This window comes from Tachypleus tridentatus, chromosome 7 (genome assembly GCF_004210375.1).
Source record: "Tachypleus tridentatus isolate NWPU-2018 chromosome 7, ASM421037v1, whole genome shotgun sequence".
In the NCBI taxonomy this organism is placed as follows: Eukaryota; Metazoa; Arthropoda; class Merostomata; order Xiphosura; family Limulidae; genus Tachypleus; species Tachypleus tridentatus.
In genome coordinates this window covers 180839559-180865486 of record NC_134831.1, presented here as the reverse complement: position 1 = coordinate 180865486, position 25928 = coordinate 180839559, and the positions used below count along the sequence as shown (strand labels likewise).

The 25928-nt window shown below is 35.4% G+C and overlaps 1 protein-coding gene across 1 annotated transcript in view; it reads left to right on the top strand.

Moving 5' to 3' along the window:
- LOC143257886 (uncharacterized) overlaps positions 1–25928 on the top strand; it is a 42543-nt gene that overhangs the window by 11380 nt on the left and 5235 nt on the right. Inside the window, exons 2-3 of the mRNA XM_076516910.1 lie at positions 8991–9337; positions 23439–23623. Of these exons, the coding sequence (XP_076373025.1) occupies positions 8991–9337; positions 23439–23623 (532 nt within the window). The remainder of the gene's footprint in view (positions 1–8990; positions 9338–23438; positions 23624–25928) is intronic.

Sequence of the window (25928 nt, the reverse complement as noted above, 5' to 3'; positions counted from 1 at the left end):
AGACCCATCATAACTGACTAATAACAGAACATATAAAGTGAGACCCATCATAACTAACTAATAACAGAACATATAAAGTGAGACCCATCATAACTAACTAATAACAGAACATATAAAGTGAGACCCATCATAACTGACTAATAACAGAACATATAAAGTGAGACCCATCATAACTGACTAATAACAGAACATATAAAGTGAGACCCATCATAACTAACTAATAACAGAACATATAAAGTGAGACCCATCATAACTGACTAATAACAGAACATATAAAGTGAGACCCATCATAACTGACTAATAACAGAACATATAAAGTGAGACCCATCATAACTGACTAATAACAGAACATATAAAGTGAGACCCATCATAACTAACTAATAACAGAACATATAAAGTGAGACCCATCATAACTGACTAATAACAGAACATATAAAGTGAGACCCATCATAACTGACTAATAACAGAACATATAAAGTGAGTGAGACCCATCATAACTGACTAATAACAGAACATATAAAGTGAGACCCATCATAACTAACTAATAACAGAACATATAAAGTGAGACCCATCATAACTGACTAATAACAGAACATATAAAGTGAGACCCATCATAACTGACTAATAACAGAACATATAAAGTGAGACCCATCATAACTGACTAATAACAGAACATATAAAGTGAGACCCATCATAACTAACTAATAACAGAACATATAAAGTGAGACCCATCATAACTGACTAATAACAGAACATATAAAGTGAGACCCATCATAACTGACTAATAAGAACATATAAAGTGAGACCCATCATAACTGACTAATAACAGAACATATAAAGTGAGACCCATCATAACTGACTAATAACAGAACATATAAAGTGAGACCCATCATAACTAACTAATAACAGAACATATAAAGTGAGACCCATCATAACTGACTAATAACAGAACATATAAAGTGAGACCCATCATAACTGACTAATAACAGAACATATAAAGTGAGACCCATCATAACTGACTAATAACAGAACATATAAAGTGAGACCCATCATAACTGACTAATAACAGAACATATAAAGTGAGACCCATCATAACTGACTAATAACAGAACATATAAAGTGAGACCCATCATAACTGACTAATAACAGAACATATAAAGTGAGACCCATCATAACTGACTAATAACAGAACATATAAAGTGAGACCCATCATAACTGACTAATAACAGAACATATAAAGTAAAAGAGACCCATCATAACTGACTAATAACAGAACATATAAAGTGAGACCCATCATAACTGACTAATAACTAATAACAGAACATATAAAGTGAGACCCATCATAACTACTAATAACAGAACATAAAAGTAACATCATAACTGACTAATAACAGAACATATAAAGTGAGACCCATCATAACTAACTAATAACAGAACATATAAAGTGAGACCCATCATAACTAACTAATAACAGAACATATAAAGTGAGACCCATCATAACTAACTAATAACAGAACATATAAAGTGAGACCCATCATAACTGACTAATAACAGAACATATAAAGTGAGACCCATCATAACTGACTAATAACAGAACATATAAAGTGAGACCCATCATAACTAACTAATAACAGAACATATAAAGTGAGACCCATCATAACTGACTAATAACAGAACATATAAAGTGAGACCCATCATAACTAACTAATAACAGAACATATAAAGTGAGACCCATCATAACTGACTAATAACAGAACATATAAAGTGAGACCCATCATAACTGACTAATAACAGAACATATAAAGTGAGACCCATCATAACTGAATAATAACAGAACATATAAAGTGAGACCCATCATAACTAACTAATAACAGAACATATAAAGTGAGACCCATCATAACTATCTAATAACAGAACATATAAAGTGAGACCCATCATAACTGACTAATAACAGAACATATAAAGTGAGACCCATCATAACTGACTAATAACAGAACATATAAAGTGAGACCCATCATAACTAACTAATAACAGAACATATAAAGTGAGACCCATCATAACTGACTAATAACAGAACATATAAAGTGAGACCCATCATAACTGACTAATAACAGAACATATAAAGTTAGACCCATCATAACTGACTAATAACAGAACATATAAAGTGAGACCCATCATAAGTAACTAATAACAGAACATATAAAGTGAGACCCATCATAACTAACTAATAAAAGAACATATAAAGTGAGATTCATCATAACTGACTAATAAGAGAACATATAAAGTGAGACCCATCATAACCGACTTATAACAGAACATATAAAGTGAGACCCATCATAACTAACTAATAACAGAACATATAAAGTGAGACCCATCATAACTAACTAATAACAGAACATATAAAGTGAGACCCATCATAACTGACTAATAACAGAACATATAAAGTGAGACCCATCATAACTGACTAATAACAGAACATATAAAGTGAGACCCATCATAACTGACTAATAACAGAACATATAAAGTGAGACCCATCATAACTGACTAATAACAGAACATATAAAGTGAGACCCATCATAACCAACTAATAACAGAACATATAAAGTGAGAACCATCATAACTAACTAATAACAGAACATATAAACTGAGACCCATCATAACTGACTAATAACAGAACATATAAAGTGAGACCCATCATAACTGACTAATAACAGAACATATAAAGTGAGACCCATCATAACTGACTAATAACAGAACATATAAAGTGAGACCCATCATAACTGACTAATAACAGAACATATAAAGTGAGACCCATCATAACTAACTAATAACAGAACATATAAAGTGAGACCCATCATAACTAACTAATAACAGAACATATAAAGTGAGACCCATCATAACTGACTAATAACAGAACATATAAAGTGAGACCCATCATAACTGACTGATAACAGAACATATAAAGTGAGACCCATCATAACTGACTAATAACAGAACATATAAAGTGAGACCCATCATAACTGACTAATAACAGAACATATAAAGTGAGACCCATCATAACTGACTAATAACAGAACATATAAAGTGAGACCCATCATATCTAACTAATAACAGAACATATAAAGTGAGACCCATCATAACTATCTAATAACAGAACATATAAAGTGAGACCCATCATAACTGACTAATAACAGAACATATAAAGTGAGACCCATCATAACTAACTAATAACAAAACATATAAAGTGAGACCCATCATAACTGACTAATAACAGAACATATAAAGTGAGACCCATCATAACTAACTGATAACAGAACATATAAAGTGAGACCCATCATAACTTACTAATAACAGAACATATAAAGTGAGACGCATCATAACTGACTAATAACAGAACATATAAAGTGAGATCCATCATAACTGAATTATAACAGAACATATAAAGTGAGACCCATCATAAGTAACTAATAACAGAACATATAAAGTGAGACCCATCATAACTATCTAATAACAGAACATATAAAGTGAGACCCATCATAACTGACTAATAACAGAACATATAAAGTGAGACCCATCATAACTGACTAATAACAGAACATATAAAGTGAGACCCATCATAACTAACTAATAACAGAACATATAAAGTGAGACCCATCATAACTGACTAATAACAGAACATATAAAGTGAGACCCATCATAACTGACTAATAACAGAACATATAAAGTTAGACCCATCATAACTGACTAATAACAGAACATATAAAGTGAGACCCATCATAAGTAACTAATAACAGAACATATAAAGTGAGACCCATCATAACTAACTAATAACAGAACATATAAAGTGAGATTCATCATAACTGTCTAATAAGAGAATATATAAGTGAGACCCATCATAACCGACTTATAACAGAACATATAAAGTGAGACCCATCATAGCTAACTAATAACAGAACATATAAAGTGAGACCCATCATAACTAACTAATAACAGAACATATAAAGTGAGACCCATCATAACTGACTAATAACAGAACATATAAAGTGAGACCCATCATAACTGACTAATAACAGAACATATAAAGTGAGACCCATCATAACTGACTAATAACAGAACATATAAAGTGAGACCCATCATAACTGACTAATAACAGAACATATAAAGTGAGACCCATCATAACCAACTAATAACAGAACATATAAAGTGAGACCCATCATAACTAACTAATAACAGAACATATAAAGTGAGACTCATCATAACTGACTAATAACAGAACATATAAAGTGAGACCCATCATAACTGACTAATAACAGAACATATAAAGTGAGACCCATCATAACTGACTAATAACAGAACATATAAAGTGAGACCCATCATGACTGACTTATCACAGAACATATAAAGTGAGACCCATCATAACTAACTAATAACAGAACATATAAAGTGAGACCCATCATAACTGACTAATAAGAGAACATATAAAGTGAGACCCATCATAACTGACTAATAACAGAACATATAAAGTGAGACCCATCATAACTGACTAATAACAGAACATATAAAGTGAGACCCATCATAACTGACTAATGACAGAACATATAAAGTGAGACCCATCATAACTAACTAATAACAGAACATATAAAGTGAGACCCATCATAACTGACTAATAACAACATATAAAGTGAGACCCATCATAACTAACTAATAACAGAACATATAAAGTGAGACCCATCATAACTGACTAATAACAGAACATATAAAGTGAGACCCATCATAACTGACTAATAACAGAACATATAAAGTGAGACCCATCATAACTGACTAATAACAGAACATATAAAGTGAGACCCATCATAACTGACTAATAACAGAACATATTAAGTGAGACCCATCATAGTCAACTAATAACAGAACATATAAAGTGAGACCCATCATAACTAACTAATAACAGAACATATAAAGTGAGACCCATCATAACTGACTAATAACAGAACATATAAAGTGAGACCCATCATAACTGACTAATAACAGAACATATAAAGTGAGACCCATCATATCTAACTAATAACAGAACATATAAAGTGAGACTCATCATAACTGACTAATAACAGAACATATAAAGTGAGACCCATCATAACTGACTAATAACAGAAGATATAAAGTGAGACCCATCATAACTGACTAATAACAGAACACTTTAAGTGAAACCTCTTAAACTAACTGCTCCTCAGTAGCACAATGTCTGCAGATTTGCACCTCTAGATACCGTGTTTCGATTCCAGTGGTAGACAGAGAACTGATAGCTTATTATGAAATTTTGTGCTAATTTCTAAACAATCAGTCGTAACTAAATAATAATAGAACACTTAAGAACACTCGTAACTAGGTTGTTATAAACTGAAATCCTTCGTAACTTGTTATAAATGGTAGAACTGTTAAAGTGAACCCCTTCAAAAATTTGGTACTTTGATTAACTGAGCCAAAACATTAAAAAAAAATGTCTTTATATATATATATATATATACCCATGGAACTGTTGAATACATATATATATATCGAACATGTGACTCTAGACATGTATAAATAATTTGATTGTATATATACAGAACACATGACTGTAATTGTATAGTGTTTATATAAGGATTAAATCATGTGTTAAACATAATAATAACACTTAATTACTTGATTCTTACGAACCAAGTAGACAACATTTGTTTTACTTACTGAAACGTTTAAATACTTGGCGCGCAAAGGACTGCAAGATTCGAACTCTGGACTCAAAAGACCGGGAATTGTTGATAATTTACAAACTCGGCTGATGTTTTTAAAATCAGATAATTTCATTGTGATAGAAATAAACAAATGTTAAATTAAATGTTGTCTATTGATTTACTGTTAGTTAAATAAGAACTGTTTATCAGATAGGAAGTAAAATCTCTGGACTATAAGTCCCATTAATTTATTTAATAATTCCTGAATGCCTATTGTTGTATTATTTTCTGTGTAAATTTGTTAATGATTTTAAAGAACGATAAATAGGAGACTCTACGTCAAAACTTACAAAATAGCAATAAAAAATATTTCTTTAATATGACTTAGAGACTCGAACACAAAATTCAAATTAAGTTTGTAAAAAAGTGGACTTCTTGTCTGGAACTTATTCTTCTTTCAATAGCTCCAGTCTATCGTTATTCGAAACTAATCTAGTGAACCGAGTGCATAATTAACTAGCTTATAAAAACAGTGAAACCAGTCTATCGTACACTTCAAGACAACAAACGGCCACTCCTCAAAATCAAACTTACGACCTGCCAAAAAAAAAAAAAATCGAAAATGCCGTTTTCATCCACATATAGACGTAGGATATTGGGATATCACAATTGCATAACAAAATTTCAGTATGAAGAGACAAAAACTTTTTAAGTATCTTGATCATATTCGTCTGTTACAAGTTTGTGATTTTTTTTAGATTGACAATAAAACTTCAAATTTTATTATTTTCGTTTGTCAGCAAGTTAAGCCACCAGGTGTCACTTCGCTTAATTCTAGGACCCCACAAGTAAAGATTAATTCACACCTATTAAAAAAAAACACTACTAATATCTGCGTTTGGTAAGCAAAAATGTGCACGAATCTGAACAATAAGCTCTCTGTGCTCCGTCCTACGCATGGACTCGTGTCCCGGATTTTATTGTCGTGAATCCGTAAACTGATCTCTGATCCAATAGAGGACACTTATCGGCTTATAACAGTATTTTCATTTTTACTAATATCTAACAGCAAACAAACAAAATCACGTAACATTTTTTATTACATATTTATAATACTTCTACGTATTTTCTTTCAGAATTTCCGCGTAAAACTACTAAAGGGCTACCTGTCTATATCCATTCATAATGTAGGAACTGATAGAACGAAAGGAAGGCAGTTATTCAACAACACCCACCGCCAATTGTTGGGATACTCTATTATGGCTGAATAGTGGATTTAACAGTCACTGCTATCAGACACCCACGATTCCAAAGTAAGAAGCTAATTTTTGTGGTAATGGAGCGAAAACTTTAAATTCTCCTATTTACAGTGAAGGTCCGCTAAATGTTAGGCCCTGATTGCAAACAAAAATATTCATATATAAAACTAATACTATCATTTCCTTATTTGTTGTTGATCACAAAGTGATACAATGGACTATTTGTGCCATGCCCACCGCTGGCATCGAAACCTGAGTTTTGGCATTGTTAGACCTGAGATTTACAGCTGAGCCACCAAGGGATATTAATGTTATTAAGAACTTAACAAATAGCTATATTTAATGTAGAAAGCACACTGAATGTTTCAACCATACACAATTGTTTGTTTGTTTAATTTCACGCAAAGGTACTCGAGGGCTATCTGCACCAGGCGTACCCAGTTGAGAACTGATACATTAGAAGGAAGGCAGCCAGCAAAACCGTCTTGTGGACTACGTTTTTACCAACGAATAGTGGAAGTGCCCGTGATATTATAATCACCACGGCTGAAAGAGCGAGAGCACATGTTCAGTGAGGCGGGATTCGAACTCACAACTCGCAATCTGCGAGTCGAGCACCTTAAGAATCTTTTGGATGTTGATTTACTAACATAAAGTAAATTAACCACAACAATTTGACTGTCCTCACTTTAAACGTGCGTTCTAATCTGAAAATATCTAACAACAACAATTCATCGACCCGTCATAGCCAGGTGGTTAAAGTACTCGACTCGCAATCCAAGGGTCGCGGGTACGAATCTCCGTCACACCAAACATGCTCGCCCTTTCAGCCGTGGGAGCGTTATAATGTTACTGTCAATCCCACTATTCGTTGGTAAAATAGTAACCCAACAGTTGGCGTGGGTGGTGATGACTATCTGTCTTTTCTCTAGTCTTACATTGCAGAATTTGGGACGGCTAGCGCATATAGCCCTCGTGTTACTTTGCGCGAAATTCAAAACAAACAAACAACAATTTATTGGAAACAAGAGTGTTAATCTGCAAAATCAAATTATATCACATGAATGAAACAGACACAAACGGAATACGATGTTTTTAACATTATAAACCTTTGTTACAAATTAATTTATTCAAACTATTTATTTGTTGACAAGCGCAAAGTTACACAAGAATTTACCTGAGGTATCAAAACCCGGGTTTTAGCGTTGTAAGCTCATTGATTCACCTCTAAGATTTTATTTTGACCTTAGGATATAAGACTGAAAAATTAAGATATGTATCTGGTCCAGAACAAGATATATATATTCTCTTATAGAACTGGTCGTAAGACGTTAACAATTCACTAAGGCAATGTTTTGTTATCTTTCTTTACGTGTATTGATGCGAAAGAAATTTTGGCCATCGCTACTGTTTAGGGATTTAGAAGAAGAAGTTACCAGTTTTTATCATTGTCTTCTATCTTCTGTCCTCCCCTTACCGAAGTGCTCTTCTAACGAGCAATCAAGTGTTTTTAGAGACGCGCGCGAGTTGCTAGTTCGGAGACCATTTCGGTCACGGTATCACTGTGGCAGCTTGAGGCAGAAGAAAGTCGTGTCTCCGCCTTCTTGGTGGGCTGGACACTGAGCAATCGGACATCACGTGAACCGCGGAGGGCCGACTCAAACTAGAGTGGGGGATCGTGAAGTGGTTTCGTTAAATATTACATTTCACTCATCTTGTCTATACCAGCGTGTTTACGTTGCTAACAAGGCTTACTTACAAAGACATTCTTCGCAGAAGGAGAGATTTCTGATTTAAACTTTAGGCTTTAGTGTTGCTTTTCTGGTTTCTTCTTCCTGTTCGGGATCACGGCCTGCGACTTGCTGTCATGAATCAAACCCGAGTATCTGCCATCAATTCCTTCTCGATTTCCAGCATCCTAACTGGCCCCGGAGCTTCCACGGTTTCTAATTCCGTTGTTCGCGACTTTTCCGGTTTCGGTTCAGAAGCAAACAAATTAGAAAAACTCTCCGACGGGGAGAACCTCCGAACAGCCCGCAAGTCAGCAGCATCCGCCGGTCGTCGACAGACTGATTGTGGCTGACCCACGAAGCCGCGAGAGTCGCCCTCCTACGTTGTCAGTGGTCCGATTTGGACAGAATAGTTTCTCGAAAGTCCCGGGAGAACAGCACTCAACACAAAAGTCGAAATTTGTCTTTCACCATCTGGACCAAGGCACATCCGATTCCCCGGCTAGCCCCAGGGTAAACCACCGCGAAACTGAACAAGGTGATAGTGGAGAAAATGTGGGGACTAGCGCATCACTCGGGGAGGAGAGACAAGGACCTGATAATGATTTAAAAAGTGACGTAAATGAAGGATCTTTGGGTAAGCCTTGTGATTTCTACTGTTATCTAAAGACGCATAATGCCCTGCGGCAATCGATAAATTACAACAGTTTGTCCAGGTCGGGTCATTTTAACGACATTCGTTCATATTTATACGCGTTAAGTTACTTAACCCAAATAGTTTCTTCAAAACGACATCACAATAACGAAGACATCAGATTTTAATTTTGTCTTAATTCGACTTCGTCGCAATAAGTGCAAACCTGAAACCTTAATATTACTGAAAGGCATAAATAAGTCTCAGATTTACAACGTTCATATAACAAAGGCATAAATAACTGACAGAGATCAGGCCTCAATATTACATGAAAGTATAAATAGATAACAGGGATTAAGCCTTAATATTACTGAAAGGTAGAAATAAGTCTCAGGTTTACAGCGTTCATATAACAGAAATTAAGCCTAGTAATACAGAAAGGTATGACTGATAGAGATTGGCACTTAATACTGCAGAAACGTATAAGTAACAGACAGAAATTAATCCTTAATATGACAGAAAAGTATAAATATGTGTCAGATATTAAGCCTTAATATTATGAAAAGGGAAAATCTGAAGTGATCGTGAAAATGAAGTTATTGTTTTATGTTGTCGTTGTTTTGACATGCGTAGCGGGCGTACCAAATATTCACTTTAGTTACCTCGGAGTGAGGATTTGAAAAACTCGAAAATTCTCCAAGAGAAGTGCTCCAGCTGCCTGAAGATACATCTTTTGAGATTTTATTACAAAGTCAACACTCAGTTATTTCTGGTTGTAATTACTATGGATCTTAGCTGGGGGCACCACGGGAGGGTGTTTCCGGGGCTAGAATAGTGATCAGATGGTGATTAATAGCCGTCTTTTAATTTATATTGATTGATTACAGAAAGGCTCCTCAAGAGTTTATAAGACTGCAAGACTTACAAACACGCTCACGCACACACATGTACATACGTATATTTATTTGTACTCTGTATAATAGAGTTCAAAACATTGCAAAACAAAATATATAGTATGTGTACAACACGTAAGTGGAGAGATGCCACTGTATTGCAGAAAAATATAGTTGTGTAAGATAGGTTATGCTACAGCAAGAATTACAGAAATTTCAAAGATACGACATTTGTGTTATACAAAGGTATAAATAAGTAACAGATTTAAAACTTTCATATAAAACAAAGGCATAAATAAGTTACAGAAATTATGCCTTAATATCACAGAAAATTATAAATAAATGACGTAAAATTAAGCCTTAGTATTACAGAATAGTATAAGTGACAGAGATTAAGCCTTAATACCGTTGAAAAGTATAAATAAAGGACAGAAATTAAGCCTTAATATCACATAAAAGTATAAATCACTGACGGAAATTAAGCCTTAATCTTACAGAAAGGTATTAATGCTAGAAATTAGGCCTTAATATAAGAGAACAGTATAAATAAATGACAGAAATTATGCCTTAATATCACAGAAAATTATAAATAAATGACAGAAAATAAGCCTTAATATTACAGAAAGGTATAAGTGACAAAGATTAGGCCTTAATACTGTTGAAAAGTATAAATAAAGGACAGAAATTAAGCCTTATTCTTACAAAAAGGTATGAATAATAGAAGTTAGTCCTTAATATTACAGAAAGCTGGAAACAAATCATAGATATACAACATTCATATAACAAAGACATAACTGACAGAGATTAGGCCTTAATATTACAAAAATATATAAATTAATCATAGAGGTACTGAATGTTTTCTATCGTTATTGCAAAAACATATAAGATGGTCAGTGAAACACTATTTTCCTATTACAGAAATAACGAAGCAAACCACATAAACATGGCTTTCGGATTTCAATGAATAAACAAACCACTGCCATTATAGATAGATATAAAAACCACAGATACGATCTTCACTTTACATAAGGGTATAGAGAAGTTACATATGTGATATGTGGATCTATTGTTGTAGAATATTTGAAACACTGAGAGTCTATATGTTTATTTTTACACGTCAGAGATTTTAACGAATTAAAAACATGGCGTTCTAAACGAATTATTTTCAAAGAGTCTTGTTTAAAATTTAAAAGTATAAAGAAATATAATTGAAAACACCAGAGGCTTTGAACGCAAACATATTCATATATATAATTATTGAAGGTATAAATTCTGTTTCAAAGAAAATACAACACATATAACGCAAGTCTACCCACTCACAGTAGTATTTACTATACAGATAACCCATCATGCAATATATATATATATATATATATATATCTTTATATGTACATAAAATTTTAGGATCCAGATAATCCATCCTACGCCAGTAATATATATATATATTAAAATATATATATATATATAATATAAAATCCTAAGACCCAGATAATCCATTAATAAGATATAGTAATACATGTTTATTTATATGTATATAAGTCAATGGGATTTATCGTACTGCACTAATAATGCAGCATAAAACCCGAAGACCCAGATAACCAACTCATTGTAAATCAGCAATAGCATATATATATGCATACATAACTTTTTATATATTTGTGTGTTTTTAACAGACACGTGAAAAAACAGATAAAAGAGCGCTTCTGTCTGGATTATTTTTTTTTTAATTTTACATTTATCGCTATTTTAATATTAAAGATATTTTTAAAAATTTAATCGTTGTTTCTGACGACACCTTTATGCCCCCTAGTGGCTCAGCGGTATGTCTGTGGAATTACAATGCTAAAAACAGGGTTTCGATATACCAGTGGTGGGCGGAGCACAGATAGCCCATTGTATAGCTTTGTGCTTAATTCAAAACAATAACAACAACGACACCTTTATTAATGTCACTATTCCTGTTAGCTTATCTTTGTATATAGCCCGGCATGGTCAGGTAGGTTAAGGCGTTCGACTCGTAATCCGAGGGTCACGGGTTCGAATCTTCGTCGCACCAAACGTACTCGCCATTTCAGCCGTGTCACATTATAATGTGAGTGTGAACCTCACTATTAGCTGGTAAAAGAGTAGTCCAATAGTTGGCGGTGGGTGGTGATGACTAGCTGCCTTCCCTCTAGTCTTACACTGCTAAATTAGAAACGGCTAGCGCAGATAGCCCTCGTGTAGCTTTACGCGAAATTCAAAACAAACAAATGAAACCCTTGTACTTGTAAAGAATGTTTAGCACTAACATGTCTCATGTTTAGGAAATCTCATACATGTGTTGTAAAATTTTCGGAATATTTTTACGATGTGTCTTCATTTTAAACAAGCTTTACAGCTTTACTACTCAGTGTTGGAAGTACATAGCAAAACATTATTTTTATTTTAAATGAAAAAATTAAAAATAAAAAAGAATTGAAAAAGCAGTGTTCACGGTAATACAATCTGCACATCTTTTGGGTAATTCAGAGGTAAACTTGAGGGCGTATAGTCCTTAAATTTGGGGTTCGATGCTTCCAGTGAGCACAACACAGAGTTCTTTAGCTTCTTGTTTAAAAACACACAAAAAAGTACTGTGTAAACGTCCCACTTGCATACAGATGTTTCTTTACAGAGATTTTTGTTCCTATAGTTGTGTAATGTACCGGGTGATTGTCTCTTTACCGTTTTGTGAAGTGTACTAGATGATTGGTACGATACGTATTATAGTATACAGAGGACGAATTACGTTCATCATAACCTGGTACAAATTAACTTCACCTCATCTGATCTAGTTTATACCTCCATCTTCTCTTAGTTTAACCTAACTAACTTAGTTTACACTAACCTTTGGGTCTCCTTAATTTAGCCCAACCGAACTTTGTCTAACCAGTTTAGCTTACCTATATATAATCTATGTGCATATAATTTATTTGAAGGGCAAGGTTATATTAATATAAACATAGTACACTGTTATGTTGTGTAATGTAGCAGATACGTTAACCCTTAAACAGTTAAAATGTTTTAGGTAGCAGCAACATATGATGATGGATGTTGTTTTAGGGTTAATGTGCTGTGATACGTAGTAAATAATTATTAATTTCATGTATTACTTGTTGTATAATGTACCGGGTGATTGTCTTGTTACATAATATAGTGTATAGTGAATGCGTGTGTTTTCTTATAGGAAAGCCACTGTGTCCACTGAGGGAAAATGAACCCTTGATTTTAGGGTTGTAAGTCCATAAACTTACCGTTATCCTAGTGAGGGACATGTAGCACATCACTGTTACGTTAATGTAGTTCAGGACGGCTGGTATGGGGATTAACATAATACTAATAAAGTGTAAATAGTATTAATACCCATGTCAACTGTCCTGAGATAGATTCTTTTTTCAAGTGGGTTTCTCGTCATCACGAATTATGTCACGTTAATTATTGTGATCTGCACAAAATGATTGTCACATATTGTGTTATGTCCCATGTTATTCACATTTATAGTTGGCTTTTTAAGTAATCTAATAGAAAGTTACGCGTTTCTCATGACTGTCCTGTGTTATAATTTATTCTTTGTTGTTGTTGTTCTATGAAGCCAGTTTGGAGGATTGTTTGTTTTGAATTTCGCGCAAAGCTACACGAGTGCTATCTGCGTTAGCCGTCCATAATTTAGCAGTGTAATACTAGAGGGAAGGAAGCCAGTCATCACCACCCACCGCCAACTTTTGGGCTACTCTTTTACCAGCTAATAGTGGGATTGACCGAAACATTATTACGCCCCCACGGCTAAAAGGGCGAGCATGTTTGATGCGACGGGAATTCGAACCCGCGACCCTCAGACTATGAGTCGAACACCTTAACCCACCTGGCCATGCCGGGCCCGTCAGTTTTTGAGGAAATAGAATAATTTAATTTTAAGAAGTTGCATTTATATGATCCATGAAATAGATCGATCAACAAGAAGTAAAACTTTCTCTTACGTCAAGACCTACGTGTCATTTATACGAAATACTTATTCCGTTTTTTTTCTTTTGAGATTTCATAAAACTTGGTCACTTCTATTGTATTATATAATTCATAAGATGTAGTTGAAATAAAACGAAACTAGAAATAAAAGTTTTAGTTGTAATTATTTTTTCCAACAGATGTCAGGGCAACTGTGTGTAGTAATAATTAGTGTTAAAAGGGAGAAATTAGCAGTTCGATATAATAAAAACAGGACAGGTTTTGGCAGTTGATGATGACTAGCTGCCTTCCCTCTAGTCTTCCACTGCTAAATTAGGGACGGCTAGTGCAGATAGTCCTGGTGCAGCTTTGCGCGAAATTCAAAAACAAACAATAAAAAGGACTGTTTTCACACCATCGTTTTTCGTCGGTCCATGTGTTGTTTTCTTGAATTTATTAATATATATCAGGTCATCCCATAAGTAACGTCCGAAAATGTAATACTGACAGTGCATCATCATCTCTGTCTTTATAGAAGGCTTTAATGACTAAAATATGTAGTAGGATGTGTATAAAAATGTTCAGACACATAAAAGAAACTGACCAAACTCCACTTTTTCAGATCATTAATCAAATAAACCTTGTTAAGATGGATGTGTCTGAGGAGCACATTAGACATATGATGCTTTATGAGTTTAAAAAATGCAATAGTGCAGCAGAAACTACACGAAACATTCAAGGTGTTTATGGTGTGGAGTCTCTGAATGAAAGGATATGTTGAAGGTGGTTTCAGAAGTTAACTGCCTTCCTAAACCGCCACGAACCACTAAATCGCAGGTACAACAAACGTTATGTGATTCGCACATGAATAGTATACCAGTTTCTATTTGTTTGTTCTTATAGAATACCATGGAATGACAAGGTGGTTGGTTATAAGGGACCGACAAGGTAGACGTAAGGAACAAACATGGTGATTATGACGGATCAATAAGGTGATTATATCGGAGTAGAGGTTGAGAAACACTAGATCAAATCAACCCTTTGTTTGTTTATTTCGAATTTCGCGCAAAGCTACACAAGAGCTATCTGCACCAGCCGTCCCTAATTTAGCAATGTAAAGATAGAGGGAAGGCAACTAGTCATTACCATCCACCGCTAACTCTTGGACTACTCTTTTTTCAACGAATAGTGGGATTTATCGTCGCATTATAAAGACCCCACGGAATATTTGGTGAGACGGGGATTCGTACCATCTACCCTCAGATTACGAATCGAGCGCCTTAACCACCTGGCCATGCCGAGCCATCTGCCTTAGAAATACGTAAATCGTTCTATTAAGTTCGCATGTATGCCATTATAAAAAACGTTTCAATTTCTCTTGAATATTTCGTGTCCTAAGCCAGGCTCGAGGACATATGCAAGTTAGTCAAATATATTGTTTTGTCTTCTTTTGAGTGCGTTTGGAAAATTTAGTGCGTAACGGGGCTTATGTTTAAAGCCACCAAGTTTTATTTCAAACTCCAAGCCAGAAGCTATTCTGTTGTTTTAAGCAGCTCATTAATTTATTTTCGAATTCTTAAATCTTTAATTAACGCTACCATATGACATAAGCGACTCTGTTCATGCAACACTTGAGACTCCTTATTTTGTCTCAGGCTGAAAGACCAAACTGTTCACAAACCGTTTTTCGGTAACCTCTCATCCTATTGGATAGATTAAATGACTATTCACACCATCAAGTGAATCTCAGCTAACGAATAAAGAAAGCCGACGCCCACGTTGTAGAATAAACAAAAAAATGAACAGATACATCACCCCCCCCCCCCAAGTAGCACAGCGGTAAGTCTACAGACTTGTAACGCTAAACACAAGTTTCATTACCCCTAATGAACAGGAAACAGCTAGCTCATTGTGTATCCTTATGTTTAACTACAAATAAACAAACATACACACACACAGCACAGACGAATAAAACATTTATTATTTCATTTGAGTTTGCTTACAGAAATGGCTCACATACTCTGAGCCAATTATCTTTAAAATTTTCCCACACCAAGTGCTCAGCGGAAGGTCTCTAAACGCATAAAACCAAAAATATTGTATCAATACTCGTGTTTGACACAGCAAATATAGCCCATTATAGAGCTTTCTGCTTAACAATAAATAAACAAACTAAAACTCTCTTAACTTAAGATAATTGTTTCATGTTATTATTTATTTCACCGTTTATTCAGGTGAGCACTCTATAATATGGAATTTGATCATATATCTCACATCATTGTCTAGAATCTTGTCCGAATTCTTAATAAACAAATTCAGCTATTAACCTAAAATACTTTAACTGACTTATCTGCTGATGTATTCACAGATTTTGTTCGCTCGGAGGGCTATTTGCGTCAGTCGTCCTTAATTTTGAAGTGACAGACTAGAGGGAGGGCAGCTAATCAACGCCACCTACCGTCAAGTCCAATAGTGAGGTGTGATCATCACTCTTTTTACGGCCCCCAAGTTCGAAACGAGCGTTGATGGGGTATGAACCTCGGATCCACAGTACGGCATACTAGCCTTTGGATATGCTCGCCTCTTTTCAGTCAGTGAATTTTTGGGCGAATATTTTAAAGTATCAACCCATTTTTAGGCAACTCGTTACTTAAGTGTTTTACACGTGAAACCTTGATGGATCAGTTGTAAGTTTCAGACTTGCGCAACTAAAATCTGGGGTTTGATTCAGATGGTACATTCTACTCGTTTGTTGTTAAGCACAATCCTACGAAATGGGCAATATCTGTGCTGTGTCCACCAAGTGTATTTTAATCTTTATAAGCTTTCAGATTTACCGCTGAGCCAGTGAAAGTGGTGTATAGTTTGTGCCATTCTTTTTTACTTTTTTGTAGATCGTTCAGATAAGAAGAAAACGTGTTTGTCCAACACGTGAAACGTGTGTTAAATCAGTGTTAAGTTTATCTGGATCACACTCGTCTGTTAGGTGAAGATTCCTTCTTCTGGCTTACCTAGAAAAAAGTACGATAGATATAATTAGGATTACCTCAGTACCATAGAATAACAGCCAACTGGCCTGCTTATAAATATGTTACTAAAAGCGATAACAATACAAATAACCGATTTCACGTACTTTTATTACTTACTCAGACAAAGGTTTCTTAGTTTTAAAAATCATTATTTTCGAAAGTCTTGCAATTTTTGCCTTTTTCCTTGAAGGTCAAATCACAATGTTTTGTCTGTGTAAAACGATCGGAAGTCGCTTGATAATATCATATATTTATATAAACTATTTATCACTCGTAATCGTGTTTTTTTTCTCTATGTAGATTGTAGATAATGTATATTCCCCACATCCAGTTTGCTCAACCGTTAGCTTCAGGTCCTACAATGTTAAAATTCAGGGTTCGATTCCTACAGTGGACTAGCACAGATAATTCATTGTTTAGCTACGCGCCGAAGCAAAAATAGATTTTGTATAATTACTTAACATGTCCTATTTTAAAAATTAATTCGCATTTTCATATATCCAAATACATCTTGTTGACGTAATGACCAGAAATTGTTCACAATCTAACATATTGTTGTCTTTCTATAGCGAAGCATTAGTAACAGTAACGCATAATATCCTGAAAACCTGTTAGTGTGGTAGTAATAACAGTAAAAACTGGCCAAGACTTCTGTTTAGAGCTATCTGTGTTCTGCCCACCACAAGTATCGAAACGTGGTTTCTATCAGTATGAGTCCGCAGACAGACCACTGTGCCACTGGGTAGCGAATTCATTGTCAACATCAGATTAAAATACTTTGTTCTTCGCCCACAAATTAGAACTGTTTGTTAAAACTAGATCCAAATATTTTGTTTTTAGCCCACAAATGAGAACTGTATGTTAAGATTAGATCAAAATATTTTGTTTTTAGCCCACCTACGAGGACTGTTTGTTAAGACTAGATCAAAATATTTTGTTTTAGCCCACCTACGAGAACTATTTGTTAAGACTAAATCAAAATATTTTGTTTTAGCCCTCCTACGAGAACTGTTTGTTAAGACTAAATCAAAATATTTTGTTTTAGCCCACCTACGAGAACTGTTTGTTAAGACTAAATCAAAATATTTTGTTTTTAGCCCGCATATGAGAACTCCTTATTGATATTAGTTTTAAATATCCTGCTTATGATTTAAAAACTAAAACCTTTGTTAACGTTAAATCCATATACCCAATTCTTCCTTCGTAAACGAAAACTTTCTTAACTCAAAGATCCAAATAACTGTTTCATTTCACAACTAATGACGGATCCAGCTAAATCCATCCCAATGGCATGGTCTTAATGTTACCTTTAAGGACAGACTTTCGCCATTACATCTAAATATTTAGGTTTTTTTCCACAAATAAAGAGATCCTTTGACCCGATTTTATTATCACGTTTGTGAGCCAACCTTTAACATTAGACCCAAGTACATGGTCTACAATTTAGAGAGACCCTCATCAACTGAGTATAAGATCTGTGTTTTCAAGAAACCAACGAAAAGGATTCTCATTGGAATGCTAATCTAAACACTGTTCAACTCTTCGGAATGAATCTAGGCCCTGGAATGAGTGGTATCCGTTCGTTGGTGTCATCTCTGTCAGAAAACTAACTTTTATTATTTGTTTGTTATTAATTTCATTCAAACATTAAAACTGAATTTCCTAAAACTTATGATTTTTTCACACCTGTTTTTACGAATTGATTAGTATAAAATATATTTTCTCGATCAGTCTCCAGGTGTTGCCTTTATTTTATTAAGCACTTAAGTATAGTTTTAAATAAACATATGTTTAGCTATTTTTAAAATAAATCACCCTTAACATCTTTTCACATACACTCTCGTCATCGGCTACTTTGTACCGGAAATGATACACAGATAAATAGATATTTCCTGGAAAACCGGATGACCTTCATGACGTCACTAAACTTTCTTTATATATATTGCTAATTCGATTGCCCCACCATTCTCAGTTTGCCCCTGAAGAAGAAAGGTCCAGCTTTCGAAAGCGCTCGGGTTGTAGGGTTTTTATTCGCTTCTATCACCTTTTCTTGAACCCGCGTGTTTTCTATCGTAAAGAATTATTATTGGTATTAAACTAAGGCTACACAATGAGTTATCTGTGCCAAACACGAGGGCGAATCCAGATTTTAAAAGTTATAAACCCTCAAACTTATTATTGATCTATCTATGTGTGTCGACAAAACATTTGCAAGTAAAACAAACAAACAAAGATACAACGTTTATCTACCAGACTCTCACATTTTGAGCAATGGTAAAATAAAACAAATAAGACATTAGCCAAGCAATAGCACCCTACCGCCCACCATCCATTCTAAGGGACTGCCTGTCGCTCTTATAACGTACTTAAAGCTTAAAGTGCGGGAATATTTTCTGGTATCGCACGAGCTCGATTCCATATTACAATAATGGTACTTTTTTAATTGGTTGTACTTGAGATACATCCAATCAAATGCGGTGTAACATTACAATAGAAGCCCCTCCCTCGTCTCATATCAAATACGACAAATCTAGACAATAAAGTTTTCCTATTATAATAATGATACGGTACAGTAGAGATTCGAAAGTGACTGCGTAATTTATACGAACAAATTAACGAATTTGTTTCAACATGATACCTCGGGTTTTAGTGTTACCAGTTTCTAGTTGGTGAAAATATTTCAGGTTTTACTGTAATTGGTTTCCAGTAAATGAAAATAGTTCATGTTTTTGTGTTACCAGTTTCTAGTGAGTGTTTGTTTGTTTTGAATCTCGCGCAAAGATACACGAGGGCTATCTGCGTTATCCGTCCCTAATTTAGCAGTGTAAGACTAGAGGGAAGGCAGTTAATCATCACCACCCACTGCCAACTCTTGGGTTATTTTTTAGCAACAAATAGTAAGAATGAATGTCACATTATAACGCCCCTACGGTTGAAAGGGCGAGCATGTTGGGTGTGACGGGGACTCGAACCTGCGACCCTCAAATTACGAGTCGAGTGTCTTACCGCGCCACTAGTGAATGAAAATATGAATTTTTTTTTCTCGGAAGTTTTGTGGACAGAAACTGACCTAAGCATTACATTGTTACACTGCATTGAGAGACGGAATTCACCACAATAATCTGGAAACTTTCTTTTGTTGTCATTCAGAATTTAGATATGTGATTGTAACTAGAAGTTCGTATATCTGTATCTAATAAGTGTTAGTTTATCACAGTTCATTTTCCCTATAGAAGAGGTAAAAGTCACACCTTTGAGTTTTCTGATTTTCATCAATATGTGGTAAGGTATTACTATTTTACTGACAGTGTTGATCAAAGTTTGAGGTGTTTTAGCCCTTCTTGTGACATCACAGTGTTGATCAAAGTTTGAGGTGTTTTAGCCCTTCTTGTGACTTCACAGTGTGGATCAAAGTGTGAGGTGTTTTAGCCCTTCTTGTGTTTTCACAGTGTTGATCAAAGTGTGAGGTGTTTTAGCCCTTCTTGTGACATCACAGTGTTGATCAAAGTGTGAGGAGTTTTAGCCCTTCTTGTGATTTCACAGTGTTGATGAAAGTGTGAAGTGTTTTAGCCCTTCTTGTGACATCACAGTGTTGATCAAAGTGTGAAGTGTTTTAGCCCTTCTTGTGATTTCACAGTGTGGATCAAAGTGTGAGGTGTTTTAGCCCTTCTTGTGATTTCACAGTGTTGATCAAAGTGTGAGGTGTTTTAGCCCTTCTTGTGATTTCACAGTGTTGATCGAAGTGTGAGGTGTTTTAGCCCTTCTTGTGATTTCACAGTCTTGATCAAAGTGTGAAGTGTTTTAGCCCTTCTTGTGATTTCACAGTGTTGATCAAAGTGTGAGGTGTTTTAGCCCTTCTTGTGATTTCACAGTGTTGATCAAAGTGTGAAGTGTTTTAGCCCTTTTTGTGACATCACAGTGTTGATCGAAGTGTGAGGTGTTTTAGCCCTTCTTGTGATTTCACAGTCTTGATCAAAGTGTGAGGTGTTTTAGCCCTTCTTGTGATTTCACAGTGTTGATCGAAGTGTGAGGTGTTTTAGCCCTTCTTGTGATTTCACAGTCTTGATCAAAGTGTGAAGTGTTTTAGCCCTTCTTGTGATTTCACAGTGTTGATCAAAGTGTGAGGTGTTTTAGCCCTTCTTGTGACATCACAGTGTTGATCAAAGTTTGAGGTGTTTTAGCCCTTCTTGTGATTTCACAGTATTGATCAAAGTGTGAGGAATTTTAGCCCTTCTTGTGATTTCACAGTCTTGATCAAAGTGTCAGGTGTTTTAGCCCTTTTTGTGACTTCCCAGTGCTGATCAAAGTGTGAAGTGTTTTAGCCCTTCTTGTGACTTCAGAGTGTTGATTAATGTGTAATAAGCTACACCCATATTTGTGACTTGACAGCCTCAAGTAAGTTGATGGGAGCTGCAACCATCCTCGTGATGTTAGAGTGCCTGTTGATCGAAGTGTATGAATTTATAGCACTCTTTGTAGCTTTACAGTGTTGACTGATATGTGGGAAGCTATAGCCCTCCTCGTGAATTTACAATGTTGACTGGAGTGTGTACGACTGTTGTTTTCCGGCCTCGTAGCTAGAGCCCTCGACTTATAATCTATGGGTCGCGTTTTAAATATTATAACCGAACATGCTCGTCTTTATAGTCGTGGAAACATTATAATCTATGATTAATCGCACATGAGTGGCCTTAAATTTAACTGTGTGCGCTGTTGAGTAGTTACCTTCCCTCTTGTCTATCATTTTACAATTCGGACGGCGAGTGCAGATAGCCCTCGGGTGAGTTTGGACGAAATGCAAGAAAGCAAACAAACTAGCCATTCTGGTAACTTTATATTATTCACTGACTTGTGGGGAGCCATAACCCCGCTGGTAACATTATATTGTTGACTGAAGTGTGGGGCGCTTTGTCCTGCTGGTAACTTTACATTGTTGACTGAAGTGTGGGGCGCTTTGTCCTGCTGGTAACTTCACATTGTTGATTGATGTGTAGGGAACTATAGCCCTGCTGGTAACTTCACATTGTTGATTGATGTGTAGGGAACTATAGCCTTGCTGGTAACTTCACATTGTTGATTGATGTGTAGGGAACTATAGCCCTGCTGGTAACTTCACATTGTTGATTGATGTGTAGAGAACTATAGCCCTGCTGGTAACTTCACATTGTTGATTGATGTGTAGGGAACTATAGCCCTGCTGTTAACTTCACATTGTTGATTGATGTGTAGTGAACTATAGCCCTGCTGGTAACTTTACATTGTTGATTGATGTGTAGGGAGCTATAGCCCTGCTTGTAACTTTACATTGTTGATTGATGTGTAGGAAGCTATAGCCCTGCTTGTAACTTTACATTGTTGATTGATGTGTAGGGAACTATAGCCCTGCTTGTAACTTTACACTGTCAGTCAAAGTGTGGGGAGCTGTAGACAGTGTGGGAAGCTATAGCTTTTCTCGTAAAACTAGAGTATGAGACAAAGGTATACGGAGTTATAATTTTTCTCGTGAGTTCACAGAGTTCAAAGTGTTAATCAAAATAAGTTAGATCTAGTCCTCATCCTCTGTAGAGGTCAAAGTGACACGGGACATCCTTAGCAGAAATCAAACAGATGAAGATAGAGAGAATATGCTTTGTATGAATTATATTTCAATACAAACATCAAAATCCAACATCATTGTTCATACACTCTAGTCTATACAAGATGTCTTTACCGTTTCGCTCGACCGCAACTACTTTGTACCCCAGTTGGAATGTCTTTCCTACACGTCAAAACACCTACTCTCATGTTCATAATTTCTGTATGTACTTGTAATAAACAAAACAAAAGACACATAAGTAAGGAGTTTCTAGTGGGTTTCTAGTCATCAAAAAAAGTAAAACACAGTTAGTGTTTTCCATTTTGCGTGCTTTCATATTTATACAATATTCAAACGTGTATCAATATATATATATGTATGTATGATATGGATAGCACATACGTATTTTATGGACATGTGTTTGTACAGTTACCCTGATTTATATTGATCAAATACAATGCGATATGTGTTCAACTTGTTATTTAACAAAATAATAACTGAATATTATCTATATTAACAGCTATTTTTTGTCGCATATTAACCAACAATAAAAAATGTCACATAAGATAAAAGTATTTCCCACGCGATGAACTTGCTTTGAGGTGTGTTTGTTTAACTAAAGTGTTTTAAACCTACTTTCGCAGAGACCGGAGACTACGCGAAGGACTCTTCTGGACCACGTCCATACAGTCCCGAGACGTATCCGCAACCCCGAGCCAAGAAGAAGCGCTCACGAGCAGCGTTCTCTCACGCGCAAGTTTTCGAACTGGAACGACGGTTTAGTCACCAACGTTACCTTTCCGGGCCGGAGAGAGCAGACTTGGCTCAGGTACCTATCAGGCAACTCAAGTTAGCTTCGGACTTTGCTTCACCGTTTCATAAACACGAATTAAAGTCATTGCTGTGACCTATTACCTTCTGAACCCTATCCAGGAATTAAATTTACAAAGAACAGTCCTTCCAGGTGACCAAACCCCTCTCCCCAAACAGAAAAATCTTCTGTTTTTTTTTTTTTTACTAAAAATAAAACAACCTAAATGCATCATAAGTAAGACCAAGCCACAGGCTACCTTTAATTTTTAGGTTTAAGGTCATATTTGGGTCAAAGGTAAAATAAATGCAAGTTTTAAACTGTGAATGTACAAAACGATCATTTATATTCTTTAACGATTAAAGTAACAAGAATACCAATTCCTAAAGCAGAATTGTATTGAGTGTCTTTGTTTATTGACGGACGTAAATACCAATATTATTACACAAATTCTTTATGTATCACATACTAGAAGTTTACAGTACCAAAGTTTGGGGCTCGGCAATACCAGGTGGTTAAGGCACTCGACTCGTAATCCGAGGGTTGAGGGTTCGAATCCCCGTCGCACCAAACATGCTCGCTCTTTCAGCCGTGGGAACATTATGAAGTGACGGTCAATCCCGCTATTCATTGGTAAAATAGTAGACCAAGAATTGACAGTGGGTGGTGATGACTAGCTGCCTTCCCTCTAGTCTTACACTGCTCAATTATGGACGGCTAGCGCAGATAGCCCTCGTGTAACTTTGCGCGAAATTAAAACAAACGAACAAAACCAAGTTTTGTTACTCAAATTGACGCATGAGCATTGCTAGTGTGAAAAGACACGTTTTATCTTTGATGTCTGTAACTTAAATTTCTTCGTATCATCTCTTTACACGCATATATCTATTATATTTCATCAACGTTTCACCATTGCAGAGGTTTACGACCACCTGCGTAAATGTACATTTCACACAGAACGGGAGGAACATGTCCCCTCGCACCTTCAAATCAACAGCAGCACGCCTTAAACCGTTTAATCTCATCATAGCGCAATGGCGAAGCGTTGGCTGAAATAAAAATATTTTTGTTATAATTTGTACATTAAGTGCTGTTTTATTTTTATTGCCAAAATACTTAAATCGCCATTCTCCACCATATGCACCACAAATTCTGAAAACAAGTACATATACAATTAATGTTGAAGAGCTGTTACTGCCTCATTTTTCCCAGTAATATTCATAACAATATACGTTGCTTACTAGAGAACGCATTCGATGCCAAGTGCTGGAATATATATTTAATGAATTTTTCCTTTTGTAATGTTCTCCACTGCAAACACCTTCAAGGCAATATTACATTTTTTTTTTTTTTTTGCAACCACATGACATTGATTTCACACTTGCAGGTGCCACAGGTGACAAGTTCATCCGTATATAGTGTGCATTACATCTATACGTTATCCGGTTTATTTGGTCATGAAATGGGAGAGAATTTCTTCCCTTTGTTTGGAGCTCGCGATCTTCGGTAGCTGCATGTACGAGGGGATATTTTCCCTTTCACTTTCAGTTGACCTATAACAAACATTATATTGCTTAAGTATGGTCATTATTTCCTTACTGTTACTTTCATCAACAGTATTGGTTAAAATATCTAAATATCTTGTTACAATGACTGTTTTACATTGTTATCCTATTAGATTTACGGCCGAAAATATCCTTAATAGCGATGACATTCAAATGATTAAACTGTGCATTCTAACTAAGTAACAACGCAAGAAGAGCTTACTGGATTATCTAAGCTAATGGCCGGGTTGATTCAATTTCGATATAAATAGGTAACCTACTCTGGTCAGAAAGTATTATTTCCTCGTGTGCGTGTGTCTGTGTGTCCTGAGTTTATAGCATCACAAGCTCACAGTGATTGCCCGACATTACGTCTCGGTTCAGTACTAATATAAGAAATATACCCCCTAATTACCATGGTTACAATAAAAATGTCTATCACAACTGTATTGGAATTGTAGTGATATTAGTACTATAATAAAGGGATATGTCGCTTCTGATCAGAATATAGAACTGCGATCTATTTGAAGGAAAATATGGCCACATTTTAACCCGTATTAAGGCCTCAACTCATTTATTTCTCTAACTTAGGCCTTACTGAATGTAAAAAAAAAAAAAAAAACATGTTTGATTTCTATGCATTCAGTATGAAAAAATGCACCTATTGACCTTTGACTTTAAAATTAACTTTGAACATTAAACATCAAGGGTGACTTCTGGTCACGTCACGATGAATATAAAATGTGTTTACAACGTGTTATTTTTTAAAGTAGTCCTAC